This window comes from Gorilla gorilla, chromosome 10 (assembly GCF_029281585.2).
Source record: "Gorilla gorilla gorilla isolate KB3781 chromosome 10, NHGRI_mGorGor1-v2.1_pri, whole genome shotgun sequence".
Classification (NCBI taxonomy): domain Eukaryota; kingdom Metazoa; phylum Chordata; class Mammalia; order Primates; family Hominidae; genus Gorilla; species Gorilla gorilla.
Window position 1 is genome coordinate 74653563 of NC_073234.2, and position 17162 is coordinate 74670724.

A 17162-nucleotide genomic window follows, 5' to 3' on the forward strand; every position below is an offset into this window, starting at 1 on the left:
GGACCATTCAGATTCTCTTGTCATCTTTTACATATTTTCTTTTTATTTGTTTGCCTTTCGATCCTGTAGGTATTACCATGGTTTACATTCTTCTCTTAGAGCTCAGAGTTTTTTTTCTTTTTTAATAAAAATCTCATCCCATCTTATTTCCATTTCCCTTTCTCTTGGTTTACGCCCTGAGACACTGAGAGAAAGGAAAATTCTTAGCCAGATTCTTAGGCCTTTGCTTAAGGCAGAGCTCCATGAACACCCACGAAGCAAAGACCACTGTTTGGAAAGGAATGGAGACAGCCATTCTTTTGCATCCTTATTGCTTCTTGTGGGAACTTAGAAGTGAGAAGCAGCATTCAGGCTGGAGAACATAAATTGTCATAGTGTCAAGGAGGATCCTTGGATACAGCTGTTTGTGGTCAGTGTAAGGAACGTGTGCATGATACGAATGATGACATTTTATCAGCAAATAAAGGAGAAGCCAAATTCAGAAAGAGACGGAAAGAGCGTGATCCCTCATTGAAAATGATCATGTTTGTCACTAGCTTGTTTCCATAATCACCTCAAACATTATTGCTTTCTGTGGATTTTGAGTAATGGTTTTCTATTCAAATTGGATGAAGGAATGGGAAGTGTATTGGCTAATGCGTATGTCTTCCCCAGATGAGACTATTTTTTCTTAAAATAAAGGTAACAGTCCTCCTCACAAGCTCTTTTTATAAGTGTTATGAAAGGAAAGCTAAAAAATCCCTGGTTTGAGGATCAGATTATGATGCTGGAATTCAATATCTAAATGTTTTTAGGCAGTCTTTGTATCCCCACTTGCAACTCACTTTATCTTGGCGATTAGTAATCTTCTTTTGCATTATTGTAAAAGCAAGGGCCTATTGGTATGACAGTTAGTAGGACATACTGTGTTACAGAAGGACCTGATTTGGATGTTAGAGCAACCTGCTCACCTTTGTTACATGATTTGAAAGCATTTTCTGAAAAAGGAAAATTTCCATTTTTAAAAGTTGTCATTTTGAAACATGTCTGCAATATCTTAATTTTATCTGTAAAGAAAGAGCCCGAACAATGCTGATGCTATTCTGTCTTATCCTGAATCCTTTTCCTGGCTGCTTTTCAGTGTGGTTGTGACCAACTGAGTTTTATAGTTACATGATCTCCAGGGGTTGTGTGTGTTGACTTACGGCATTTTCTCATGCCAGGAAACAATGTGATGAGAACCATTCATGGGGTGGGAGAGATGATGACCCAGATGGTACTCAGTAGAGGCTCCATCTTCCCCATGAGCGTGCCGGATGTGCCACCCAGCATCCACCCGAGCAAGCAAGGGAGCCCCACCGAGCACGAGGATGTGACTGTGATGGACACCAAGCTGAAGATCATTGAGATTTTGCAGGTGTGTTGCCTAACAGAAGCTAGGTGACAAAGATGTAATTTTGCTTATTGATTTAACTTCTTACCCTTTTTGTTCCAAATCACTGTGTAAATATTCTGAAATGCTATCAATATAATTTTATTTTTTTAAGTTAATGACAAACCTGGTAAAAAATATCACACAGACGCTATTTAACATATGAATCACATTTGTCCATTCCCATTAAATATACTAATGATAATATCTAACAATTGTGGGGTGCTTTGAGGTTGATAAACTGCTTTCATGTGTATTAAAAAAAATTAGTATTGTCCCTGATGGAACTTTACCTTCATTTGAGAAGGATTTCAGAGCAAGCAAAGTTATTGATTAGTTTCCAGCTCTTTTCCTATTTTTAATTGAATTGAACAGGTGATTCCATATATCTAGATTTATTGTTTTAGCAAGAAAGACAAATAAAATTTTATTTCTTATTAACAAAAATTATTAATCATTGGTTTTGGTATTTTATATGTGACAATCCCTCTCTGTTTTTGTTTCTAAAGGACAAAGGAATAACTAGAAAAAATAACCTAGTCTAATGCCTAATTTTAAGAATTTAAAGGAGATAAATTATTATTTCATGCCCATTGGTTTAGTGAATAGACTTCCCATTACTATAGCTATAAATTCTTAGCAGTTTTTAAGTTTGAAAATAACTTTTATGATACCTTAATTATAGCATTTATTCCAGATTTGGAGAATGGAGTTTGAAGTTTTCAAGTACCTATTAGGAATCTAGGTACAGTTTACTGTGTCTTTCATCATAATTTAATATAGACTGAGCTACCAGAAGTGGGTTAGTAGTCCTGGAAGGGTCTGTACATTGTTCATATAAAGTAATTAGATTTATAATCATAAAAGGTTTCACAGTTCCTCTGGGAATTCCAAAGGCTGAATCCTGAGAAATATTGGCAGGCCTCCCAATGCTGTGTTCATGACCCTGAAAAATCGTTTAAAGTTTTCCTGTTCTTAAACTGAGAAAGGTAGCGATCACCTGACCCATGGACCTACTGATCCCCAGCTTACCATCACCCGACTCATGGGACAAACTCTAAAATACGTGACCTCATTTTAGCCCACATTTACAGAAAAAAAGCATTAGAAAAACAGTCTCCAACAGCTAAAAAATGATGAGATGGAGCTTCTACGGCTCAGCAGTCCGGGGCTGATTCATTTCTGCAGCGTCTCCTTGAACCGCTATTCACTCTGATTTTCTATCCCTGTGTCTGGGCCGGCTTCACCGTGCATATGTGTCTGAGTACTGTTTCTGAATGTGTCTTTCTTGGAATGGCTCTTCAGGAATTTCTTTGTAGCCCTACTCCTTGGTGCTACAAGGACTTCAAGGTCCTGTGCCTTGTGCCAGCTCCTCTCTTCCCCCGGGTCTTCTTTTTTTTTTTTTCCCCCCCATCACTTTGTTTATCTCTCTCAGTCTCTCTCTTTTCATTTCTCTCTCATTCTCTCTCTCTCTCTTCCTGGCCCTCTCTTAATTCTTTTTCTCTGCCTTTGTTTTTATCCTTCCCTTTCCTCCTTTCTTTCTACTTTCCACTTGTTTTTCCTGATTAGGCATATTAGAGAATGAAAGTTTTAATTTTGATTGTATTTATGGAATACAATGCTGCATGTAAACATCGTCTACTGAAAGTTAGTTTCATTTGTTTATGATTTATCCTTTACTTTAAAAAATAGGATTTTAAACACCCTTCCATGTGAAGCATCTGCAGTCCAGCTCTGCCCCCTGCCTTCTGCTCATGGTTACCAAATCCCATGCCCTTTCTCAGTCCTCTTTTCCCATGAGCTGTCTCCTGCCCTGCAAATCCCTTTGCTACCAAGAATCAGTTCAATCAATATGTGTTCCAGCCCTCACCACACGTTCTTAAGAGTCTCTGGTGTTTGTTTTCCCCTCTAGATTGTAAGTTCTTCAAAGGCAGGATTGAGATCCTTGGCACCTTTTTATGCCCTTAATGCCTTCCTCAATACCTTGTTTAACGCATGTCTGGTGAATTAACCAGCTGAGTACAGCTGACATGGAGGATGTTTCCATAAAAAGCATAAAAGTCTAGCAAAGGCTGGGTGGGTGGGGGTAGGAGAGAGAGAGAGAGAGAGAAAGAGAAAGAGAAAGAAAGAGAGAGACTGAGACAGACGAGGACAGAGAAAGGGAGGGAGGGAGGAAAGGAGGGAGATTGATTCAGATTGTGACTGGGGAACCAGTGAAAGCTGCATTAAAAAAAAATTTAAACTGGAACTTGGAGGATTTTTTTTTTTTTGAGACAGGGTCTTGCTGTGTCACCCAGGCAGAAATGCAGTGGCACAGTCTTGGCTCACTGCAGCCTTGACCTCGTGGGTTCAAATGTTCTCCCACCTCAGCATCCATGGTAGCTGGGATTACAGGCACGCACCACCATGCCTGGCTAATTTGTTGTGTTTTTGTAGAGATGGGGCTTCGCCATGTTGCCCAGGCTGGTCTTGAATTCGTGAGGTCAAGCGATCCCTCTGTCTCAGCCTCCCAAAGTGCTGGGATTACAGCCATGAGCCACTGCCCCTGAGAGAGGATATCTTAAAATGTAATTATTATGAAGTGGAGGAGAATATTCAAAGTAAAGTGGACACTGTGAGCACCTGTGCGGAGGCAAGAGTGGAAGTGCAGGCACTCCAGTGCTGTTAGAACCGGAGAGAGGATGAGAGAAGGGGCGTAGGAGGAGGGAGGGATGGGACACAGGTGGTATAGATAGAGATGAAGTTAGATGATACCATGAAATGCCAATCTTCCTAAAACTTGGGTGACCACATTGTTTACTGTCCAAATACGACACTTTTGGGAACGTAGGGGCACCATTAATAATTATGCTGAAACAAAAGGTTAAACAGGGCCTCTCTCAGGCAGACAGGGACAGATGGTACCTATGTAAAAACCTCTCCTTTGATCTGCAGCACATCCCAGCTTTTTCTTCTTTGATTTCTGTTGTATTTAGACCACATGATTTAGCTCTCAGTAGTTTCCTAATTATGCTAACAGTGCTATATTTTTTTCCCAACTCGACTATTGGCTTTTTGAGGGCAGTAGGCTTCACGTGTTTGCATTCCCTGTGGCACCTAGCACAGTCTGGAGCCTTGCTAGGTACTTAGTTTCTGTCCGTGCATCCATGAATGAGAACAATGACAGCAACCCAAACTCAAGGAAACACAAACACCAGTGAGGAAAATCCATGGTGTATAGATGCTGTTACTTAAACTGTCCTTTTAGAACCTGGCTTTAGGACTGATCATGGTATAGTCACAATCATACTACTGTAGCTGAATTATTGCCCTACTGTGTAAGAATGAGGGTCACACCTCCAACAGTCTCCTCCCAGAGACAATGGCACTCTGTAAAATGTTCAGTAAAATGACGTCATCATTACCTCTTCATCCAGACCCCCACGATGCCTCTAGCTGGAATATTCAGAGAGCAATCATAGGGAGTCAAATGTTCTTTCCAAAAATTGCTTTGGGATTTTACTGACATTAGCTAGTAGAAATGAATTCCCTTGCTTAGTCATTGCTGACAAACATGTGGCAACTGGTGTTAAAAGCTTCTAACTAGTTCCTTTGAAAGGTTGGTACTTCCACTGTTATTGGTGTGTTGTGAATTGCATTTTTAAATACTATGCTAATGAAAGAAATTTATATTGTTCTTAATGTTTCTTATAGTTTATCCTGAGTGTGAGACTGGATTATAGGATCTCATATATGCTGTCAATATATAAGAAGGAGTTTGGAGAGGACAATGACAATGCGGAGACATCTGCCAGTGGATCTCCAGACACTTTACTACCATCAGGTATCTTTTTGTGACAGTATTTACTCTTTTTATTTTATTTTTCTGAGAACTTGAAAGTACCTATCATATTTTAAAACATAATTATATTTTTTGTGCTTTTCAAATTTTTTTATTATACTTTAAGTTCTGGGATACATGTGCAGAACGTGCAGATTTGTTACATAGGTATAGACGTGCCATGTTGGTTTGCTGCACCCATCAACCCGTCATCTACATTTGGTATTTCTCCTAATGCTGTCACTCCCCTAGCCTGCCACCCACCGACAGGCCCTGGTGTGTGATGTTCCCCTCCCTGTGTCCATGTGTTCTTATTGTTGAACTCCCACTTATGAATGAGAACATGCAGTGTTTGGTTTTCTGTTCCTGTGTTAGTTTGCTGAGAATGATGGTTTCCTCATATTTTTACGAGACAAAAATGTAGATGTAATCTCCACTAACGACATCAAAGAACTGAGACAGATTGTGAAATAACTCTCCTAGAATGGTGTGGAGGGTGTTTGCTGTTGTTTGTTGCTAACTCCTATGAATGCCTTTTCCTTTGTAATCTTCAGGACTGGGACATACTGTTTATTGTGCCATTTTACAGAGGAGAAAACCAAGGTCAGAAAGGTTAAGTTACTTGCCAAAGGTCCCTGAAAGTAGTGGCACAAGGATTCTCTCTGAGGTCTCTCCAACTCCAGAGTCCAAATCTTTTCAGCATCATGATGTTTTGGTGAAAATCCAAGAGAAGTTTTTCTGCCTGGATCAAAGAGCAGTGCGAAATGTAGTTATCAGAAGGATAGGTGTTTTGAAGAGAAGCCGTTGCCTGATCCAAGAATAAAGACGTGGCATTCCCCAAAGACCTGAATGTGGTTGTTGGTCTCATTTTGTGTGTGTGGATTTTTTTTTTTAATTTACTTTGTATAGTTATAAACTGGAACTATATTTCAATTTTCATATTTAAAAAGTGTAAAAATGAAGCTAATTTATCTCTGAGCACTGGAGCATAACAAAAGAGCACAATTATGATTGTAAAAATTTTGTGACTATTGAAAGAACTTTAGAAAAACTAAGAAATATTAAATTACCATTTTTTTGGACAGGTCAGGCCAAGTCATTATAGGCTGAAAAGTATGTCTTATTGAAGATTTAGCCAGCTAATGGAATTCTTTTCCTGAGAATAGGATTTGTACACAGATGTGAAACTTCCTTCTAACTGCCACCACTGTGACATTAGGAACTCTCCCCTCTTCTTCGTCCATCAATCAGTTAGGAATGATTCAGTGATTACAAGCATGTAGTTAAAATGGATACTAGACCAACTGTCCTGCTGTCTGAATCATTAGTCTCATCAAAAGGCAGCATGCCTCTGCAGAAGGACTTGAGCTTGTCTAAGCAAGACTTCTCTTCTGGCACGTTTGCAATGGTGTTTTTCTGCTTCTCAGAAGTGTAGAACCCCAAAGGGCTATTTCCAGGAATGATATGGCAGAACCAGAAAGTCTTGCTGGCGGTTGCATTGACAGTAGCATAAAAATTATTGACTCCCAGAGGCCTGGCTTCTGGAAACATGAGTTTTAAGTGTCAGTAAAGTACCAGAGGGAAAGTCTGGGGGCACCCCAGAAAACCCTTTCTCTCTACCTGATCTCTTTCCTTTTTTTGTACCAGTAAGGGATACCTTTCTGGGGAGAATTATTTTTCCACTTTTATATCTTACTGTGTTTCTTTTTATGCTTTGGAGATGAGAAATAAGTGGTGTATTTTATCATTTAAACATGTTACCTTGGCCAGGTATGGTGGCTCACGCCTGTAATCCCAACACTTTGGGAGGCCTAAGGGGGTGGATTGGTTGAGCCCAGGAGTTTGAGACCAGACTGGGCAACATGGCGAAACCCTGTCTCTACAAAAGAATACAAAAAAATTAGCCAGTATTGGAGGCGCGTGCCTTTGGTCCCAGCTACTCAGGAGGCTGAGGCAGGAGGATTGCTTGAGCCTGGAAGGTCGAGGCTGCAGTAAGTTGAAGTTGCGCCACTGCACTCCAGCCTGGGCAACAGAAGAGACCCTGTTTCAATAACAAACAAACACACAAAAAGCCCCATGTTATCTTAGTAAAGTTATCTTCAAAATGTTAGTGGTGTGGGACAGTAAGGAATCATGATTGGTTCACATAGAAAAAAAAATGCCCTTTCCCACAAGAAAAAGGGACGGAATTTTAGTAATAGTAAGCTTAGGTAAAAAGACCATGGTGTTTGGAAATAACCATATAATAACAAGGCTAATTGTATGTATATTTTGATTCTTTAAAGAATTATCCTCCCATTTGTCACTCATTTAAATTATATGTAAGTATGTGCATATGTATGTATATATGATCTATATATACACACACACTTCTCTAGATAAGAGGCACCTTTGTAACGGGTGCTTTCTGATCTTTTAGACATATTTTTGATTACAGCAATACATTAGTTTAAAACATAGTTTACGTTAAAAAATTACATTGATGTCTTAGTGGAACTATATTGTGATTTTTTTCAAACTGTTAATTGACTTAAATTTTTTTAATTTTTAATTTTTGTGGGTACATAGTTGATGTATATATTTGTGGGGTATATGGAGTATTTTGATGCAGGTATACTATGTGTAATAATCATATCAGGATAAATGAGGTATGCATCACCTCAAGCATTTATCTTTTGTGTTACAAATAATCCAATTATAGTCGTTTAGTTATTAAAAAATGTACAACAAATTATTATTGACGATAGTCACTCTGTATACTAGATCTTACTCATTCTCTCATACTATATTTTTGTAACCATTAATCATCCCCACTCCGCCCACCCCACTACCTTTCCCAGCCTCTGGTAACTCTTATTCTACTGTCTATCGCCATGAGTTCAATTGTTTTAATTTTTAGCTTCCACAAATGAGTGAGAACACGAGAAGTTTGTCTTTCTGTGCCTGGCTAATTTCATTTAACATAATGACCTCCAGTTCCATCCATGTTGTTGCAGATGACAGGATCTCATTCTTTTTTTAATGGCTGAATAGTACTCCATTGTGTCTGTGTACCACACTTCTTTATCCATTTGTCTGTTGATGGACACTTAGGTTGATTCCAAATCTTAGCTATTGTAAATAGTGCCTCCATAAACATGGGAATGCAGATATCTCTTTGACATACAAATTTCCTTTCTTTTTCATATACACCCAGAAGTAGAATTACTGGATCATATGGTAGCTCAATTTTTAGTTTTTTTTTTTTGAGAAACCTTGAAACTGTTCTCCATAGCAGTTGTACTAATTTACATTCCCACCAACAGTATATGAGGGTTCCCTTGTCTCCAAATTCTCACCAGCATTTATTATTGCCTGTTTGTTGGATAAAAGCCATTTTAACTGGGGTGAGATGATATCTCATTGTAGTTTTGATTTGCATTTCTCTGATGATCAGTGATGTTGAGCACCTTTTCATAAACCTGTTTGCCATTTGTATGTTTTCTTTTAAGAAATGTCTATTCAGATCTTTTGCCCATTTTAAAATCAGATTATTAGTGTTAATTGACTTTTGGTCGAATAAAGAAATGAAGACAAAAATATTTTCACATCAATTGATATTAATATGACTATTATGGCTCCTAATTAAAATAGGATAAAGAAGAGATTTTACCATTTATCTTTGCAGCTATTGTTCCTGATATAGATGAAATTGCAGCTCAGGCAGAAACTATGTTTGCGGGAAGGTATAGTAACATTTATATATCTTTATCTTACTTGTGAATAAGATTTTACTTAGAATTCTATTGATACTTTGATATTGTTCACTCTATATCTATTTATTTTTAGACCCTCTATTGTTGCTAACATAATTTCTGCCAGAAATGAAGCTGCTAATTTACTCTAGAGGAGAAAGCATAGCTTTTCTTTAGGTCAGGTAAAAAAAAGGACAAGAGAGATGAGATCAGTGTATTGAACTTTCCTCTGAATTCTTTGCTTTTCTTTCCTCAAATAATGACAGCCCAAGAATGCCCTTTAACTCCCCTGGTATAAATATCACTGAGTCTTGTAAAACATTGCTTCCCTGAATCTTAGATATTTGAGGCAAGAAAGTAACTTCTTTAATGTTATCATTAACTTTATATGTGAGAAATAAAGCCATTTTCTGCCAATTGGAAATACCCATGATTAAATAAAACAAGACACCTTTGACATGACTAGCCTCCTTTGCCATCAGGAATCCTGCCATTTATTGTTTTGATATTGTTTCTTCTTCAGAAATGAAGTTAATAGTGATCAAAAAGAAAAATTAAAATGTTTAAGCTACAAATTATTAAGCTTCTGGTGCTCATTTATATTACAGACTTGACATGAGACCCTAAAAACAGTCTGTACAGTAGTCTTTCCTTATCTGCTGGGGTTACATTCCAAGACCCCCAGTGGATGCCTGAAACCACAGCTAGTACCAAACCCTGTATACACTGTGTTTTTTCCTATATATACATGCATATGATAAAATTTAATATATAAATTAGGCATACTAAGAGATTAACAACATAACTAATAATAAAACAATTATAACAATATGCCAGCATCACCACTCTTGCACTTTGGGGCCATTAAGTAAAGTAAGGGTTACCTGAACAAGCTCTGTGACCCTGCAACAGTCACCTGATGACTGAGACGGCTACTAAGTGACTAATGATGGGGGAACACGTACAGCGTGGAGATGCTGGCAAAGGGATGATTCATGTCCCAAATGGGACAGGCAGGATGGCACAAAATTTAGAACTCGTGAATTATTTATTTCTGAAGTTTTCCATTTCATATTTTAGGACCATGGTTGATCATGGGCAACTGAAACCACAAACAGTAAAACCACAGATAGAGTTGGGGAGGGTAGTGGGGACGACTGCACTAAGCATCTTATTGCAGTTTTTGTTGTTGTCCTTGGAAAGACAAACAAGAATTAAGAATTAGGGGCACAAAAAGAGGATTTTTATCTCTAGTGAACATTTAGTTTAGTTTTTTATATTATAGTACTAGTTTGTGGTGTTGTATTTTCCTACTGAAGAATTTCATTATTCCCTAGGAGAAATGAACCAGTATATGATTTCATCTTGAAACAGATGGACCTTTTGTTCCAGTGGAACCTCACCCAGAGTCCTCATACGCCACACCTGTGGCCACTCTGGTGCTGGTTCACGCACATGTGCACTGGCCTCCCCCACTCCTCCCCATCTGTCATGTAGGGGTCTGTAGGGCCCCAGGGGAAATCAGTCATCGGTGTACATCCAGCCTAGCACAGCTCCTCCCATAAATGCTTTTGGATTGATGCAGATGCCCATCTTTTGTCTATGCCAAGGTGACCAACTCATCCCAGCTTGCCTAGGAACCCCTGAGTCTTGGATAAACCGGGATGTTTGATCACCCCTGCTTTCATGGACAGACACAAGCTTTTCTTTATGATTGTTTCCTCATCAGTTACATGAGGAAAACAAAGAAAATGTTTTCCTGTTCACTTCCTAATTTGGTAAAACAAATGATACACCTCTGAGAATACGTATACAATTCTAATACTGAACTGTAGATGTTACATAAATAGGAGTCACTTTAGAAATATTTTTGGTTTTATAGAAAGGAAAAAAATCCAGTTCAACTTGACGATGAAGGAGGCAGGACGTTTTTACGGGTCCTCATTCATCTGATCATGCACGACTACCCGCCTTTGCTGTCTGGAGCCCTGCAGCTGTTGTTTAAGCACTTCAGCCAGAGGGCGGAGGTTTTACAGGCATTTAAGCAGGTAAGATTGAAGAGCCCTCAATGCATCCACAGCAAAAGCTCTGAAAGTGTTAATAACATCCAACCTGACTTCATGGCTGCAGAGGTAATGACACTGTGTGGCTTTTCCTGGAGACACTTTCTATTTTTAAACAGAGACATGGCCTTGTCTATGCCAGGACGTGATCTATTTAGAAGGTATTCCCCACAAGTGATTTTTTAGTTAATGTCTTTAAAACAAATGAAAGGCACCAAGATTTAGGAAGGCACTGGGAGATAATAATATGTTAGGAATTTTGTTACCACTGCTATTATTTTATCCTTAAATTTTACTGATGAATTTGGGTAGAAGCACCAATAGCCCTGAAATAATTATTTTATGATTGAAAACTGCATAAATGCAAAAAAAAAAACGAACTGTTATGGATCTAATCTTTTTCTTTGTGGTCTTTGAATAAGACATCAATCTTGAGATTATTAATTAGTAATAAGTAAGCACTTACATATGTTTCACTATTTATTTAACATAATAGGGTATTGATCATTTAGGCAGTTTTACAGGAATATGTTAAAAGAATATGAAATAAAAGGGTAGTTATATATCAAATACATATATGTATATGTCATATAATACATGTAAATTATAAGAAAATAAAAACTTGTATGATGAGGTTTAGATTGTATCTATTGATATTTTCTCCCAGTTGTTTTTGTTTCTGTCTCTTTTCAAACAGAGTCTCAGAAAAATTAACTTCAGCAGTGAAATTAAAGTTAGGGTATCTTTTAATCTTAAATCACTTTGAAAAGTTTTGCTAGGGCTCACTTAAAAAAATTATAATGTGTGAAAATACCGGTTAAGTGTTCACACTTACTTCTAGGTAGGTTTTCATGGTCAATATACATCTAAAATATTCATAAATATTCTAGAAATAGTGAACTTCAACTAAGAGATTGAAATTCTTCTGTTTTAGGTGCAATTACTGGTGTCTAATCAAGACGTAGATAACTACAAGCAAATCAAGGCAGATCTAGACCAGCTTCGACTGACAGTAGAAAAGTCTGAGCTATGGGTGGAGAAGAGCAGCAACTATGAGAATGGAGAAATAGGGGAAAGTCAAGTGAAAGGTGGTGAAGAGCCAATTGAGGTTCGTTTCAAGATCTATTTCGAAATACTCCAAATGATGTCTTTTAAGTCAGATATATAACCACATGCTCTACAATCAAAATTGTTCATAAAGAAAAATTCTGTTCTGAGCAACAGAGCACAAAATTTTCATTTGCTAAGTTGTCAATTAACTCCATAAACTGGCACTTTGTTTAGCTCTTATCAATTTCTACCACTTCTTACCTCATCTATCTAGTGTTTCACTCTTTGTCATTTCCACGGTAAATTCTATAATTCAGCAATCAAGAAAATAGGAAGGAGTGGAAGGAGAAAAAAGGAGTGGACCCTAAACTGAGACCTGTAGGGAGAGGTGAATTTTTGTGGACCCTTTTGCTGTGGCCATTTTTTTGCCAAGCAGTAATTCATTCCTATCATTATGCATATCCTTATATAATATATAAAAATATCTAAATGGAAGACCAATATGCTTTATTGCTAGTGTGAAAATACCAAAAATCTAGAGAGTGACTGTCATCTTCTGTTGTATTGGCTTTTTTAGTGTGTTAATTAGTTGCTGTTTTCACATTTCACTAAGTACCTATAACCACTTAAAAAATGTTAAATACTGCTTTAGTAGTCATGCTTAGATAAAGCACACTAGTACCAACATCATAATTGTTAATACAAAAAGTTTTGTAAATGCCTGTCTGGTGTTTTATATAGTTGTTTTTTAATCTGCAGGCATATAAGCCGTTTTGATGGGTTTACCTGCCTTAGCTTTTGTTATTTGTTGGAGTACCCAAAATATTGTGAAGTGAAAAGTGAAAACAGAGCAAGAGATAATTAATCAAAATGCTTCTGAAATGCTTTGGAAGTTTGGGAGAAAATACTGGAACGTGGGCTTCATTGCACACTGACGTCTACTGGGATTTCCTTTGCGGCCCTCGCAGCCACAAGTAGATGCCCTTTATTTCCCTTTTGGCTTTTAAGTTCCACATGAGTTTATCTCATTGGCAGAAGTTGAATTGAATTTAGAACTTCAGCTATAGGGGAATTTGAGAAACCAGCTCTGTGATACAGAGGGACCGTGAGGGGTGGGAATGCTTGCTGAATGCCAGGTAATAAAGTGCATCATAGAAAGGACAATGCGTAGGTTATTAGCGTGGGTTTTGGAATCGGACACCCCAGAATTTGCCACTTGGTATATGTGTGACTTCGAGCAACTTATTTTCATTCTCTAAGTTTTATTTTTATTGACTATCAAATGGACATCATCGTGGTACTTAGCTCCTGGAATTGCTGTAAAGATTAAATGAGGAAACCCTATGCACGTGGTAAGTGTGTCAGTTAATATGGCTTCAGTGGGAAAATATGAACAACATGAAAATATATACAATAAAATGACATATTACTTACCAACAAGTCAAGAAGTAAGACTCCAGCTTTAATTCCTTGCCTCAGTGTTGTCATCATGGATCAGCTGGCTTAGTTTTGAAACCAGTCTTTCTCCTGACGGCATCATGGCAGTAGCATTCTAGATATCACATCTGTGCACGACAACATCGAGAAAGAGTATCTATTTCTGGGTCTCCTGTTTAGGGGCAAGGAAACCTTTCCTAGACATCCCTCACCTTATTTCATGTCTCTTTGGCCAGAACAGGGCCAGATGTTAAAACTCTACACCAGTGGAGTACAGGATTAGTTTAGATTAAGTAAAAGATGTTGCTCAAGCTAGGATACACCACCCTGAATTACCTGGGAGAATGATAGATGGCCGAACAAAATTGGATTTTTCTAGCAGGGAAGAATAAGAAAGAATGTTGGTTAGCAACCAACAGTGTTTTTCAACATTAGCATTCAGTCAGTGTTTGTTGTAATTATTGTTTTTATGTGTAACACACTGTGTTGTTTACTATGGTGGATATGGAATTATGAAATTTTAGAGTTACAAGATAATTGTAGGGATAATCACCTCCAGTTCCCTATGTGATATATGTGTTCTCTATCTCTAAATATCTCACCTGAGTGACATTATTTCTTTAAACAAAGCAAACTTCTGTAGCTGGAAATTCAGTACCACCTGAGGTAGCATATTCTGTTGATATTAAGGTACAGCTTAAGAAATAGAGTATTGCCAGTAAGAAGTTGATGTGCTCCCTCCCTATGTAACAGAGGAAACCATTATCATGAATTTATTTTAACATTTTCCTTGCTTAGTAGTTTTACCATGTGTCTGTATTTCTAAAACATAAGAAATATATGAGGAATATTTATTTAACCTATTTTGTACATGTTTTCATTGTTCATCCTTGTTGATGTATAACTGCAACTCATTCATTTTCTCTAATATATATTATTACATTTATGCACATGTTTATCCAGTTAGCTGTGGATGGACATTTGGGCTCTTCCCGGTTTTGGTGTTTTAAAAGAAAATTTGCTACTAAAAGCAGTGCTGCTGTGAAAGCTGTTGTATGTCACCTGGTGCACATGTTCGGGAGATTTTTCGGGATATCTACATAGGAGTAACACATGCAGTATGTTCCCCTCTACCAGACAATGCCAGTTGTTTTCCCTCCACTAGTGTATGAGTGTTCTTCTAGCTCCCTATCCTTATGATGGGTGTTTTTCTCACTTTCCCACTTTTGATGATTGAGTACACTTGATATATTATCTCCGCTGTGATTTTCATTTTGCTGAATTAGTTATGAGGTTGAGTTTTTTAATGTTTATTTGCCATTTTACTTCCTATTCCAGTTTAGATGAAGCTAAATTCTACACAGGCAAATAGTTAAGTCCTACCGATTCATGTGTACTTACTAATAAGGTTAAAAATATTCATTCACTTCAAGTCAGGTAATGCTATAAGTTCAAACTTGAACGTGATATTTTATTTATTTTTTTCTTGCTTTACTGTGTTTGTAGTATTTTCAAGTACAAGGTAAAATAGAAGTGGTAATAATGGGCATCCCTGTCTTATTTCTGATTTTAAAGGGAATGGTTCTAATATTTCACTATTGAACATAATGTTTACTGTACATTCTTTTATAGATACCCTTTATGGAGGAGCACATTCTCTTCCTAGTTTACTTTTTAAAAACTACAAATGGTTATTGACTTTAATTAAATGTAATTTACACATCTATTAAGATTATATTATTTTTTATTTAATCTGTTCACCTAAATTACATAAATCTTAAATAGAGCTTCTACCGTAGTAACTTTGCACTCTAGATTTAAAATATCTTGGTGATTTGTTTTTACATTGCTAGATTCTGTTTACTAATACTTTCTGTAGAATTTTACATCTCTGTTGCCAGTGAAATTAGCCTGTAATTTTTCCTTCCTTCCTTCCTTCCCTCCTTCCTTTCCTCTTTCCTTCCCTCCTTCCTTCCCTCCCTCCCTCCTTCTCTCCTTCCTTCCCTCCCTCCCTCCTTCTCTCCTTCCTTCCCTCCCTCCCTCCCTTCCTCCTTCCCTCCTTCCTTCTCTCCTTTCTTCCCTCCTTCCTTCCCTCCCTTCCTCCTTCCCTCCTTCCTTCTCTCCTTCCTTCCCTCCTTCCTTCCCTCCCTCCCTCCTTCTCTCCTTCCTTCCCTCCCTCCCTCCTTCCCTCCTTCCTTCCCTCCCTCCCTCCTTCTCTCCTTCCTTCCCTCCCTCCCTCCTTCTCTCCTTCCTTCCCTCCCTCCCTCCCTTCCTCCTTCCCTCCTTCCTTCTCTCCTTTCTTCCCTCCTTCCTTCCCTCCCTTCCTCCTTCCCTCCTTCCTTCTCTCCTTCCTTCCCTCCTTCCTTCCCTCCCTCCCTCCTTCTCTCCTTCCTTCCCTCCCTCCCTCCTTCCCTCCTTCCTTCCCTCCCTCCCTCCTTCTCTCCTTCCTTCCCTCCCTCCCTCCTTCTCTCCTTCCTTCCCTCCCTCCCTCCTTCTCTCCTTCCTTCCCTCCCTCCCTCCTTCTCTCCTTCCTTCCCTCCCTCCCTCCTTCTCTCCTTTCTTCCCTCCCTCCGTCCCTCCTTTCTTTTCTTTTTTCTTTCCTTTTCTTCTTTTCTTTTCTTTCTTTCTTTCACTGTTCCTATCAAGCAGTAGTATTGAGGTTACACTAATCCCATAAAATGAGCTATAGAATATTCCTTTTTCTTTGTGTAACATTAGAAGGATCTGTTCATAAATGTTTGGTAAAACCTGTCTGCAAAACTGTCTGGACATGATATTTACATTGGGGAAAGATTTTGACTACTGATTCAATTTTTTAATGGTTATAAATTCATTCAAATTTTCCATTTTGAGTTAATTTGTTGTGCATTTTTCTAGCCATATATTGAAATCTTCGAATTTATTGGCATAAATTTGTTCATATTCTTTTGCTCTCTTTTAAATTTCTGCTGTATTCATAGCTTTGTATCCCTTTTTCATTCTTTGTATGTTTTGCTATGGCTCTCTTCTTTTCTCTAGCTCTATCCAGCTCTATCTTTCCAGTTTTATGTACAGTTTACCCTTGAACAGTGTTTGGGGGATGGTCAGGGGTGCTACCCTCCCGCATAGTTGAAAATTTGTTTATAACTTCTGGCTCCCTCAAAACTTAAGTACTAATAGCCTACTGTTGACTGGAAGCCTTACTGATAACACAGTCAATTAACATATATTTTCTGTGTTGTGTGAATTATGTAGTGTATTTTTACAATAAAATAAGCTAGAGAAAAGAAAATGTTAAGAAAATCATAAGGAAAAGAAAATATATTTACTGTCTATTAAATGGAATTGGATCATCATAAAGGTCTCCATCCTCATCATCTTCATGTTGAGTAGATTCAGGAGGAGGAGCAAGAGGGAGGGTTGGTCTTGCTGTCTGAAGGGGGGCAGAGGTAAAAGAAAATCTGTGTATAAGTGGACCTGCACAGTGCAAATTCATGTCGTTCAAGGTCACCTGAATTTTACTCATCTCTTAAATATAGTCTGTTTTGGGGTTTGTTGAGATTCTGGATTTGTTTGCTATTTTATTATACTTATCCTACTATACTCTATCGTTTTATGTTGACAGACTTTTCGATTTAAAAAAAATTGGTGGTATAATTTCCTTCAAA

At 37.9% G+C, this 17162-nt stretch overlaps 1 protein-coding gene across 2 annotated transcripts in view; it reads left to right on the forward strand.

Annotated features, from left to right (window-relative positions):
- The window catches only part of ITPR2 (inositol 1,4,5-trisphosphate receptor type 2), a 499301-nt gene that overhangs the window by 201961 nt on the left and 280178 nt on the right, over window positions 1-17162 (forward strand). For both annotated transcript variants that reach the window (XM_031000671.3, XM_055358014.1), the window contains 5 exons: window positions 1203-1396; window positions 5105-5234; window positions 8899-8956; window positions 10848-11013; window positions 11963-12136. In XM_031000671.3, the coding sequence (XP_030856531.1) occupies window positions 1203-1396; window positions 5105-5234; window positions 8899-8956; window positions 10848-11013; window positions 11963-12136 (722 nt within the window). The remainder of the gene's footprint in view (window positions 1-1202; window positions 1397-5104; window positions 5235-8898; window positions 8957-10847; window positions 11014-11962; window positions 12137-17162) is intronic.